Genomic DNA, 13,590 nt, shown 5'->3' with positions numbered 1-13,590 from the left:
AAAATTCAAAAATATATTTTATTCTACTAAAAAGATAAATTTGTAAATGTAAAGGAAAACACATTTTGAATGGCAGTAATGAACTGATAAATATCAAATCAATTCTTTAATTGCATCCAGTTTTTTAGAATAAGAAGCGGTGACAAGACGCTGTGTTGCGCTTTCAAAATAAAATAAAATATTTTTCTCCCCCGGTTTAATTTTTAGGTGGGACAAATGCGCCTGTCTCCAATATTGAAGGGGACAAGTCCCCTCCGTCCCCCCCGGTTCCTACGCCCTTGGACCAGCCCCTTGCCTTCACTACAGATACCTAATTTTCAAAACATTTGCTTGTTTCTTTATTCCCTTGTAATTCCACCCTACTACAGTTTCTACAGACAATACTTTGGACCCAAAAACCGGGTTGTCACTGATGATTATATTTACTGTTTGGCAAAACTTCCTCTTATAACAACAACAACAAAAAAAAGAGTGTTCCTGGTTGGCCAAGGCAGGACAGGAAGGGAGGCAACTGCTGACCTGAGATCAACTTAGTTATTATTGGCTTATAGTCAAACAATCCCTCATGACACATGAGAGGTACACCAGAATACCTTACATGGGAGGGGCACATAGAATAAAACCTTTAAACCTCAGTTTAGTCAAAATAATCTCAGCTGCTAGGAGTGATTTGATTTCACGCACAAAGCATTAAAACTAAAAAAAAAAAGAAAACACCAGCTTGGCTGTTAATCTTTCAGGGTAGGCCTATCTCATCTTTATTTGTTTCAAGCATGCTCGGACATGTAGACGTTAACGACGCAGGTAACGACGTTGATTTGATTTTGACGTAAAATACATAGTATTAATACTAGTCATATTATTAATGATAATAATACTAACAATAATAACAATAACATATTTTGTCATTCGTTCAATAGATTTATGAAATCAGTTAGAAAATTTGTTTACCTCGTTGTTTTTTTCGGGGGGTTTTACGTCAAATGTTTACATTAAAAGGCAGATGGAAAATGAATAAAACAACATTAATTCAGTCTACAAACTCCGCCTGTAGGCAAACAATTACCAATCATCATCGAGAGTCCCCCCCAGTGGGCGGGGTTTGAGTCATTCCACGTCAGCGGTCTCATGTTTATTAATGTAGAGGTAGCAGCGGCCATGGCAAACTGGCTGCTTCTGGTTCCAAGACCTAGACGCATAATAAACACAAAGCTGCACCGGTGCTCCGAGGAAAACACAAAGCCAAGCGCAGTACTGAGGTTTTCTAAAGCTGAAGCCCAACGGAGTCAGGTATCTACAAATTCAAACTATCTATAGCTCCTGATAGCGAAATTGAATTTAACTAAGTGGTGGAACGAGACATCACGTTTCTGGACATAAAAACGCTATTTAGGTTAAAGAAAGAGGGGATTCCGTCTTTGGTGTGAATTGAACGATGCTCAAGTTATGATTAAGTTACGATTTCCAGAGCAAGAGCAGATTGTATTGTAGTCAGATATTAAACCAGTTTGAGAATTTATGAACGAAATGTTAACGTTAGATTAAATATAAAATGGGATCGTACGACCTGTACATCTTCGTTAAAAGAAAACAACCCCAAACAGTTACTCTAACGACTGTGACAGTAGCTTTTTTTGGATCTTAGGCCTTAACTAATATATAGGAGTGTTTTTGGGGGGATTTTACCCTGATATCATGTTATATTCATGTATTACGTTATCATGAGCCAGCTGTCAGAAGGTCGGGGTTTTGTATTGATTTTCAACGTCCTCTCGTGCTGCCGCTTTGGCATCCAAACTTCATTACGTGGCACCATCAGGACCACAGGAACAGCTTTATTTAGACTGTAAAACACAAATTCACCTTAGTATACACACAGAGCACGATGACAACCATGCAAGAATAAAAGGAATAACAAAAACATTATCAAATATGTATATCCTCCTAAAATATTGGAAATAAGAAAACTATTTAAACAAATTACGGAAAATCACCAAAGACACGTTTTTCTATGAGGACCCGTTTGAAATATGTATCATCCGTTTTCTTCACTGTTTACCATGATCACAACTGATAGCAATCGCAGATAATTTGAAATATTTTCATTACAGGAACAATTCCTACCAGCTTCATGTCTCAATTTCTCTCTGTCTATATCTAAAAAAAATAGCATTCTTCTGAATTGTTAAGGCCATCTCGTGTGTAGCCTATTGTATTTGTATAGATAGGCCTAACGTAACTGTATTAACCGGCAGCGATAACGCTCCAAACCACAGTAGGGCTGTAGGACCTCTGATCTGTGGAACAAAAGACTCCACTGTGGTTGATGGAAGATACAATCTGTAACTCTTATAGATATGGATACAGGCTATGTTATGTCAGGGTACCGTCAGAGAGCGTGTTGTCGAACAGGGACGTTTTGTCACATTGCTCACCACAGTGTGAGATGTATGTAGGTTACCATTTCTAGGTCAGTTGTTACATCTAAGCCCCGTTTTGCCCACCCAGCACGCCTCATAATCTGTATTGGATGAAGAGTGGGAATTGGTGACATTAGCGTTTGGCTACTGGGCCCTGAGCCGCCACAGATCTATAAACAGGAGGATGGAGAATAGTGGGGAATAGTGAGGAAGCAGAAGGAGTTGAGGAGGAGTGGATTTTACAGCACAGTTTGTTTTGGCTCGGCTCATGTCGACCCTGGGTTACCTTGAATTTGTGTGCAGCCAGTCTGAGTATGCAGATGGATTATGCTGAATGTCTTTCTCTGCAGGCCATGAATGGTAAAACAATGCTTTACTGCATAGTTAAATGCTTTACTGCATATAACTATGCATATATATTTGTGTGATGGGGTGCAGGCCATTAAATTATGTCAAATGATGACGATATCACAGTGTTGGGAGCTATTCCCGTCCTATTCTTTAAGGCCTCCAAGCTTACCTTTTTCATAACCAGAATGCTCAGTAGATATACATTGAATAGAAAATGTGCTTTTGTATTGACCTTGTATATATTTGACCAAATAGTGGCGTAACTCTGTGGTACTTACAACCAGCTGGGCAGAGTTTGTGGGTTTTTTGCCTAAGCATTTATAGTTGGTTGTAAAAATCTCAAAGTATCTGTTTCTAAATGCAGAGAGTGAAGACAGAAATGTATAAAGAATAGATATTTTCACCTGTATAAACACATCCCTTGTTTTTGTGTCCCGTATCTTAAATATCCTCAGGGGTTTCTTTTCTCTCTACATTTATATAGTATGAAAACCGTTAGGCACACTCTAGACACCAAATTCTGTTATTTCTCAGAATTGCGACAACAATAGAACGCATACAGACACATGCACCTTGATGAAGTGGTGGAACAGATGTTGAGTGACCCAACATCTGTGGCTCGAACATGAGGTTGGGCTGGGGTTTCAGTGTGCTATACAAGATTGCTCAGATTACGGTGCGCGGTTATTGGTGCTTGTTTGTGTGTGTGTGTGTGTGTGTGTGTATGCGTGTGTTTGTCTTGTCTGATACATGACGTAATGAAAGGAGGGTAGAGTAGTATCACCCAATAGTATCACCCTTAAACACTACCGCATTTTTGTATGGGGCAGGGAGAAAAGTGTGTTTTTGTATGTGTCATGTAAATACCATGACTCGTGTTTTTCAATGTAACATCATAAGCTAGGCTCACTGAGGAGGTTGTACTCTAGTGTTTTGATTTGGCACGCAGCTGTCCCTCATAGTTTATGTCTAATGTCCATGGCCCCCCCCCCCCCCAGGGAACTTTGGGCTGCGACGAAGGGTTCACATAAACAGGCAGATGTACTGTATGCACAGATGTGTACAAGCACACCAGAACAAAACAAAACGCAGGTGTACGATTATATACATTTATTTTCCTGTGTACAGACCAGGTGAAAAGGGGACCCTTCCACATTGGCCAGAATTGAGTTCTCAAACAGAAGCAGAGAACAATATTTCAACAAATTATTGTTATTACTGATGTTATGATATTTTTTCCTGAATAACCACACACACACACACACACACACACACATAGTAGTGAAGCAGCAGTCCATTTCTCATCACTTGTTGGATAACACTAAATAAGATGGGTAGGTAGATAGATTACTTAATTCACTACGTTGAGGTGTAACAGCAGCACAGGTTTTTGTCAACAAATTCAAGAATTGACATCCTAAAAATGTATGGAAGCCTCAATAGTATGCTGTAAAATCAATCCCACTAGTAACCCCTCACAGGTGGGAAGCATTCCAGCTAGAAAGAGCACCAACCAGTCAATGTCTCTCTCTCTCTGTACTATAACCAACATCTTCTCCCCCCTCCCCCCCCCCCCAGACCACCTAGAAGAAGAGCTCATACGGCATGCAAAGTTGTGAAATATCGTCAGACAGCACTGATGATTCTCATATTAGTGGCCCACGACGACCTCCTCATCGGCAGCCTCGGATAGTGGTGATTGGCGCTGGCCTAGCCGGACTCGCTGCGACCAAGACCCTGCTGGACGCCGGCTTCACGGACGTCAGGCTCCTAGACGCATCCCACCGCGTCGGGGGGAGAGTGCAGAGCGTACAGCACGGTGAGCCCAGGGGACGTTTTGCACTACGGAGCTTTTTTTCCACGCTGAAGCGTTAAATGTTGTGCTAGGAAGATCCGTAATGTTTTATTTTTTATGTTGTGCGGATGCTTGGAAAAAAACCGGCGACCAATAGGATAGGCCAATAGATTACCGTATGTGATCCTTCTGCTGTGACTGATGGGTCATGTATTAAAAGAACTGTAGCCTAAAGGTCTATCACACCAACTCCCGACGTAAACAAACAAGCGATTTAGCCGAGATTTGGACGTTTACGTTCTGCAGTGGCAAATATCCACTAAGCAGACTGTGTCTATACATTTTGGAGAGTTGTTGTTTTGTAGAATTTTAACAGGTTCTTACTTTATATTTTTTCTTGATGTCAAATTGTTAGTATCCTAATACTTCTGCTGTTTCACACACATTTCCCCTGATCTGGCATTAATAAAGTATCAAATCTTGTTATTAATAGGGTGGTTTTCGTAACGGTTTTTATTACGATGTGCCTTCCTTTCAGATATGATAAGGAAGGAAGGCAAGATCTTAGGTGCCTAGTAAGACCACTATGATCAACCAATGTGTGATGGTTGAGCAGTCATTTTGTACTTTTGTGTAATTATTGATCAGAATATAGTTTAAAGTTGAGGAACTTGCTCACTAGAAGGATTTTCAGATACCTTGATCCAATTAGGTTTTCAATTATATTTTGCATATGTATGATCCATTCTATGCATTCATCTATGCTAATTTGCATCCTACTAGTCGTTAACGATCAGAGATAAGATGCACACTGAAGTCTATGAATGATGTGATGTGCTCATCAATGCTAATGTATTTGTTCCTCGAGGCTGTTGAGTTGTCTTCTGCTTTGCGTGTTCGATGTATCACTCTGTGCATGCTTAAATACAATCTAATTTCTCTATTTGTATTTGTATCACCACATCTCATTTGTATGTAGAGTTATATTACATGCATGTCATGGTCATGCGTGATTGAGATTATCAGGATGAACACAGGCCATTCAAAAGCACTTTCCAATGGATCCAAGTCACATTTACATGAGCCAACAATATTATTTCATTTTCTAGTCTTCTTGAAAAAACATTATTCTCCTTGAAATAAACATACTCAACGGAACTTATCTGGAATGCAGTCTCCGTTCCAGGAAAACCCTAGTGGGTTTTCCAGACTCTGGGAAACCCTTCTGCTCTAAAGTCCTTGATGGCCATTGTTACGTTCGGAAAACCCAATAAACAAAGCCCAAAATAAGAATCCTCTCAGACCCTGCCGTGTCTCCATAGTAAATCACAGCTTGTTGAAAAGCCATGAACTTTGATTGACAAAAATTTGACGAAAAAATGTGGTCATTTATTACATTATGAATACAAAATGTTTTTACCTGCAGGATGTACTCTTCTTGCACTCCTGAAATTCCCATTTATATCACAAAAATTAAAATTAAAACAAATGCAATTCACAATGGCGCTTTGTTTTGAATGAATCACTGTTGTGCACCAGATTTATGCCAGTTATGTAAACGGGTCATATTACATAACCTCAGTAGTCTCTTTCATACATGCTTTAGAGATTATCTAAAAATAATTTCCCAAAGATATTTGTCTAATGACCCTCAATTATATTTCTCTGACTACTCCCTCCCATAACTAAGAAGCACATCGCCCTTCTCTGACAAGGAAGGCCTCCACCAATTGCTTTTTGGTCAAAGTCATTCCTATATCTCATTCCGTGTGTGTGCGTCATCAGCTTTGTAAATGTGTAAAATAATCTCTAAATGCGCACAGAGAGTTGTGAATGTATACAGGAAGCTGCAAGTGTATATTTAGAGTCAGTGTTTGTGCAATCACATTAGTAAATATGTAAATCAAAGATCTGTAAATTAGTAAAAAAAAAATTGTAATTTTGCTCCATGAGCTGGAAGTACAGACGGTTCATAAGTTACTATGTACATGTGTGAATAGTTCTGCTACGTAAAGGCCCCATGGCCCCCGAACGTGGGGGGTAGTGTGACTGACAAGAAGTGTGACTTCAGCTTCACCAGACCACCTGCTGTGTTTGCTGGCCTCCAGGTACAGCCAGCCTCGAGCTTGGAGCCACCTGGATCCATGGCACCAACGGGAACCCGGTGTACCACCTGGCCCAGGAGCACCGGCTGCTGGAGCACACCACGGACAGCGAGCGGAGCGTGGGCCGCATCAGCCTCTACGGCAAGAACGGCGTGGCCCACTACCGGACCGACAGGGGCCGCCGGATCCCCAAAGACCTGGTGGAGGAGTTCAGCGACCTGTACAACGAGGTGAGGGTAGGAGGAGGGGGAGGTGGTGGATGAGGGTAGGAGGAGGAGGAGGTGGTGGATGAGGGTAGGAGGAGGGGGGTGGGGGATGAGGGTAGGAGGAGGGGGAGGTGGGGGATGAGGGTAGGAGGAGGGGGGTGGGGGATGAGGGTAGGAGGAGGGGGAGGTGGGGGATGAGGGTAGGAGGAGGAGGTGGGGGATGAGGGTAGGAGGAGGAGGTGGGGGATGAGGGTAGGAGGAGGAGGAGGTGGATGAGGGTAGGAGGAGGAGGAGGTGGATGAGGGTAGGAGGAGGGGGTGGTGGGGGATGAGGGTAGGAGGAGGAGGAGGTGGATGAGGGTAGGAGGAGGGGGTGGTGGGGGATGAGGGTAGGAGGAGGAGGAGGTGGTGGATGAGGGTAGGAGGAGGAGGTGGGGGATGAGGGTAGGAGGAGGAGGAGGTGGTGGATGAGGGTAGGAGGAGGAGGTGGGGGATGAGGGTAGGAGGAGGAGGAGGTGGTGGATGAGGGTAGGAGGAGGGGGAGGAGGTGGATGAGGGTAGGAGGAGGGGGGTGGGGGATGAGGGTAGGAGGAGGGGGGTGGGGGATGAGGGTAGGAGGAGGAGGAGGTGGATGAGGGTAGGAGGAGGAGGAGGTGGTGGATGAGGGTAGGAGGAGGAGGAGGTGGGGGATGAGGGTAGGAGGAGGAGGAGGTGGATGAGGGTAGGAGGAGGAGGAGGTGGATGAGGGTAGGAGGAGGTGGGGGATGAGGGTAGGAGGAGGAGGAGGTGGTGGATGAGGGTAGGAGGAGGAGGAGGTGGGGGATGAGGGTAGGAGGAGGAGGAGGTGGGGGATGAGGGGAGGAGGAGGTGGTGGGGGATGAGGGTAGGAGGAGGAGGAGGTGGGGGATGAGGGTAGGAGGAGGGGGGGGATGAGGGGAGGAGGAGGGAGAGGTGGTGGACGGTATGAGGTTCAGTCTAGGAGCAGGAGGAGGGTATGGATAGAGGCGGTTAGGGATGGAGAAGGTGGTGGATGTTACAGAGGTGGAGTAAGGGGGTAAGCGGGTTGCAGGTACAGCCACATGCAGTGATAGTTTCATTGAATCATTTAGGCTTATATGGATGCTTTTATCCAGAGCGACCTTCTGAACAGCCAATAACTTTCAAAGCTTCAAAATTCGAAGAAGGACACATTTTTTTCAAGTGCAGCCCACACAAAAATAACTTAGAGTAGATATTGGAATCAGTACACAAGGTAAGTGGTGGCACGTTGGCGTTATAATGACTTACGCACACTTTATTTTCCTGTGAAGGGTGCGTACACAAAGGAAGACATGAACCATCAGGATAAAATTCCCCCAATCTTAAAAAATGTAAAATTTTGCTAATCCCTCCTGAGCCATCCATCTAAAGTGTTCTGCCGTTCTCTACCTGCCCAGGTGTTTAAGCTGACACAGGAGTTCTACCAGAACGGGAAGCCGGTGTGTGCAGAGAGCCAGAACAGCGTGGGCGTGTTCACACGGGACAACATGCGCCAGCGCATCACATCAGACCCCGACGACTCAGACGGCATCAAGAAGCTCAAACTCTCCCTGCTGCAGCAGTACCTCAAAGTATGTGTATGTGTGTGTGCATTTGTGTGTGTGTGTGTGTGTGTGTGTGTGTGTGTGTGTGTGTGTGTGTGTGTGCGTGTTCTCCCCTGAGGGTCTTCATGTATTTGTATGTGTGAGAGTCTGCTGTGTGTGTGTTTGTGTGTGTGTGGGTGTGTAACTGTGTGTGTGTGTGTGTGTGTGTGCGTGTTCTCCCCTGAGGGTCTTCATGTGTTTGTATGTGTAAGAATGTGCTGTGGTTGTTTGTGTTTGTGTCTGCATCTGTGCATTCAATTTCATTACATTTATTTCTTGAAGCTTTAGTCCAAAGCGCCTTACACTAAGTGTATTGAATGATAATGATATAAGGGTGCATGTGAATGCATGCCTTTGTTTGTGCTTGTGTGTGTGCATGAATGTGTGTGTGCACTTCTGTCGGGATAACATCAGGAACTGCTTTGCACACTATGGTGAGTCACTCACAGTCATTTCTGTCGGACAATAGATACTGTAGCTCCTGGAGCTCATCTTTGATTCTGGTTTTAGCACAACACCATAAAGTCCTGCTACAGAAAGCTTTATACTAGTAAACCTACTGATAATGCAAAACTTAAGGTCATTTAAATAGTTAATAGATATTTGAATATTTCTGAATATTAATTCCCTATTAGTTCCCCTTCATAGTATATATTACATGTATATAATATGCAGCATTTATCGACATAAGTAACTCATATTGAATACTATCCTATTTTATCAACAAAAAAAACATATATATATATATATATCTATATATATATATATTACACCCATGTTAAAATAGGATAATATACCCTTTGTCTGACTTTTAGAAAGTGTTTACCTTTTACAATGTGTAACCCATTAACCACCCCGCTGTACCTCGTGGTTAAAGATCCTTCCCGGTCAGGAACCCGCCGCCAGGGCAGTCGTCACCAGCCTCACCGCTGCCCTCTGTGCCCCCCAGGTGGAGAGCTGTGAGAGCAGCTCCCCCAGCATGGACGAGGTGTCCCTGAGCGAGTTCGGCGAGTGGACGGAGATCCCCGGCGCCCACCACGTCATCCCGGGCGGCTTCATGAAGATCGTGGACATCCTGGCGCGGGACATCCCGCCCCGGAACGTCTCCCTGGGGAAGGCCGTCCGCTGCGTCCACTGGACCGCCTCGACCCAGGGGCAGACGCATCAGCGCCGGGGCGGCGGCGGCGGAGGCGACCGGACCTGGGGGGAGGGCGGCCGTGACGACGTTCACCGCGGCCACGACGGCGACCACAACGAAAACGACCGCAACACCACGGACGACCGGCTCATCCTGGGCGCCGGGCGGGCGGTGCGCGTGGAGTGCGAGGACGAGGAGTGGCTGGCGGCCGACCACGTGATCGTCACGGCGTCGCTGGGCGTGCTGAAGGACCGGCACGAGGCGCTGTTCTCGCCGCCGCTGCCCGAGGAGAAGGTGCTGGCCATCGAGAAGCTGGGCATCAGCACCACCAACAAGATCTTCCTGGAGTACGCCCAGCCCTTCTGGAGCCCCGAGTGCAACAGCATTCAGCTGGTGTGGGAGGAGGAGGAGGAGGAGGAGAGGGAGGAGGAGGAGGAGAAGAAGGAGGCGGAGGAGGCGGGGGAGGGCCGGCGGCCGGCGCTCCCGGAGGAGCAGTGGTACAAGAAGATCTGCTCGTTCGACGTGCTGTACCCGCCGCAGCGCTATGGCCACGTGCTCAACGGCTGGATCTGCGGCGAGGAGGCACTGCTCATGGAGCGCTACGACGACGACACGGTGGCCGAGACCTGCACCGAGCTGCTGCGCCGCTTCACAGGTCTGCCCGAGGGACGCACTCGTGCGCACACACACACACACAGGCACACACAGGCACACACAGACAAGCACATAGAGGCACAGGCACACACGCATGCACGAAAAGGCGAGCACATACGCATGTGCACATACACGCGCGCACACACACACACACGGACACGCGTGTGCGCACACACACGCACGCGCACACACACACGGACACGCGTGTGCGCACACACACGCACGCACACAGGCCCACACACGCACACGCATGCGCGCACACAGGCTCGCACACGCATACACGAACACGCAAGCACACACATGGTGCACGCACACACACATGCACGCACGCACAATGCCATTTTAGTTTCCGCGGGGAAAGATCTCTTAAGAGGTGATGAACCGATATATTGGACTTGTACAATGTGTAGAGTTTAAGGGGAGGCGACGCTGCGTCTGGTCTCGTAGTAGTTTCTCCAATTCAGTTCTCCAATGCAGGCAGCAGATATGGTTTCAGTTGAGTGATTTTTTTTGGCTTGTGTTAAAACATACCTTGAGGATAGTGGCGTTGACTCTATTCCTCGTCATAAGGCACGCACTTCCCCCGGTTGTATCCAGTAAACAACCGAGAAATCCCGACCGACCACCGTCACGCATCAATGACTTCCATTCATCCCTGTGGAGCCTCTGGCCAGAAACCAGTGACCTAGGAGCCCGGTGACTTGGATGGCATCCCCCCCAGTCACGTCGAGGCGAGCCGTGTGTGCGAACAGTTCTCCCCCGAGGCTGTTGGAGACCTGTAAACAACCGCCACAGACTCTAGCGGAATGAGTCATTAGATGGATGAGATTGACCTGGATAACCTAAGGAGATCGTCTCTGGTCGACCACAGGGTTTATTAAGATTTTCCCTCTCTACTTTATAGAGGCCTAAGGAATCCCCCCAGCTGTTCACCTCCGATCTTGATGGCAATATTTGGATTTGTTTGGTCACAAAGCTTTGGCATACGCAGGAAATGGTGTGTCATGACAGACTATTCTTTTGGCAAACTGAAATTTGGATTAGGTAAAAAAAATGACAAAGTCTTGTACCAAAAGTTCACTTTCTGATTCTTTGTGTGTTAGCCACGTAGCCTCCCAGCCTTCCAATGTATTTATCCCTGTGTGGTGTGTTCCCGTCTCTCCCTCCAGGAAACCCAGACATTCCCAAACCCAGGCGGATCCTGCGCTCCTTCTGGGGCAGCAACCCCTACATCCGGGGGTCCTACTCCTTCACCAGGGTGGGCTCCAGCGGGGGGGACTTCGAGAGGCTGGCCACGCCCCTACCCTGCGCTGACAGCACCAAGGCCCCGGTGAGAGAGAGAGAGAGAGAGAGAGAGATGACAGGGGGAGTAGGGAGATGACAGGGGGAAAAGAGAGAGAGAGGAGAGGGGGGAGAGAGAGAGAGAGGGACAGAGAGAGAGGAGAGGAGGAGAGAGACAGAGAGAGAGGGGGGGAGATGACAGGGGGAGTAGGAAGAGAGAGGAGAGGGGGAGAGAACAGAGAGGCAGGGGATTTAGGCAGAGAGTGAAAGAGAGAGAGAATAGAGAAAGGGGGGAGCAGAGAGAGGAGGGATAGAAGCAGATTGATGGAGAGGGGGGGGGGAGAAAGAGGGAGACCAAGTCTTTCCCTCCTCTAAGAGAGAGAGGGAGGAGGAAAGAAAGGGAGAAGACAGAGAGAGAGGGGAGAGTGTGTGTGAGAGAGACACACTGTGTGTGTTTTTGTGTGTGTGTTTGTGTATGGAAGAGAGAGACAATGTGTCTGTTTGTCTGTGTGTGTGTGTGTGTGTGTGTGTGTGTGTGTGTGTGTGTGTGTGTGTGTGTGTGTGTGTGTGTGTGAGAGCGAGACAAGAGAAAGTGTGAGTTTGTGTGAGTGTGTGTGTGTGTTTGTGAGTAAGAGAAAGGGCACCACACAGAACATATTATGTATCTCTGTCTGGCAGAATGCAGAACAGATTCAAGATCCCCTGAGGCCTCTGCTATCTCTCCAGCTCTGGATATATGCGTTCAGGATAAAATGGGCTTAGAACCGGCCTCAATCTCAACAATCCTGAGCTTTGAGTTTTTACATCATGATAGAATAAGATAAATTACATGACTAAAATATCAACTATGGAAAACACATGTTAATGAATTGCCCTTCAACTACAGAAAATACAGAAACACAAGGTGTGTATCTAGTAACAATGTAAACTATGTTGCACTGGAACTGTCTGCCTCTCAGCTGACGGCCCAACGATAGTGAGTGTTTTCCCCGATCTGGTGAGTTTACATGTGGTTGTTTACAGCTCACATTCTGTGACCCCAGGAGACGGTACAGCTTGTCTCCAAGTTGTGGTTCCAGCCAAGGGACTAGACCTTGAAACCTGAGGCACTTTGACACCACAGTGTGTGTATGTGCTTGTGTGTGTGTGTGTGTGTGTGTGTGTGTGTGTGTGTGTGTGCGTGCGTGAGTGTGTGTTGGCGTCTGTGTTGGTGTGAGAGAGTGGGGATATATCGGGGGTCTGTGTGTACTTGTTGCTGTTAAAGAGACATCCCTCATTTAATTCACAAGAAGCAAACACATTTATAACATTATCACATGCATGATGATATACCAAATGATGGTTACACTGTCATAAAACACATGACTGTTACTCTAGTGTCAGCGATGGGCAGCATACAGTAAGGGGCAGGCACACAGTAAGAAGTGTTTTGTGTGTGGTTTCTCAATCTATTTGTTGTCTGTGTGATGTTTTCCAAACAGCCTCTCCAGGTCTTGTTTGCTGGGGAGGCCACCCACAGGAAATACTATTCAACTACCCATGGTGCTTTGCTGTCAGGCCAAAGAGAGGCCAATCGCCTGGTAGAGATGTACCAGGATTTGCACAGTGCTAAAACCATAACGCCTAACGTGTAAACTGACAAACCAGAACCACTGACTAGTGATGAACACACAAATAAAATTGTGATGTCCGATTTTTTGTATGTTTGGAAGAAAAGTTATACATCTTACAATCAATCTGGGGGCATTACATAGTATAAATTAAGTCTAACTTCAAATGTACTGTAGAATAAAACATACAGTTTTACTTGACGTGTATTACGTTTCCGTGGGTGCTGTCAATATTTTGTCTTATCATTTTTTTTTTAATCATCAATGTCATAATGTTTATAATAACAACATTTAGGATTTAACTTATTTTTTGTAAGTGCCTTCTGTATCTAATCTGATTCTGAATGATGAGAATTCTGATTAAAATGAAGAACACTTAACAATCATAATAAATGTTGTCATATGGTCC

The 13,590-nt window shown here is 46.0% G+C and overlaps 1 protein-coding gene across 1 annotated transcript; it reads left to right on the top strand.

The window, feature by feature from the left end:
* Nucleotides 1-4,376: 4,376 nt before the first annotated feature.
* On the top strand, nt 4,377-13,205 carry smox (spermine oxidase; the record flags this gene model as incomplete). The annotated part of the gene is made up of 7 exons (XM_079730342.1): nt 4,377-4,590; nt 6,675-6,901; nt 8,313-8,486; nt 9,448-10,056; nt 10,099-10,291; nt 11,460-11,620; nt 13,053-13,205. 7 exons carry the CDS (start codon nt 4,377-4,379, stop codon nt 13,203-13,205), a joined length of 1,731 nt encoding a protein of 576 aa, XP_079586468.1.
* Nucleotides 13,206-13,590: the final 385 nt, after the last annotated feature.

Source organism: Pollachius pollachius (genome assembly GCF_949987615.1).
Source record: "Pollachius pollachius genome assembly, chromosome: 2".
Taxonomy (NCBI): Eukaryota; Metazoa; Chordata; class Actinopteri; order Gadiformes; family Gadidae; genus Pollachius; species Pollachius pollachius.
This window is presented reverse-complemented; position numbering and strand designations above follow the sequence as displayed.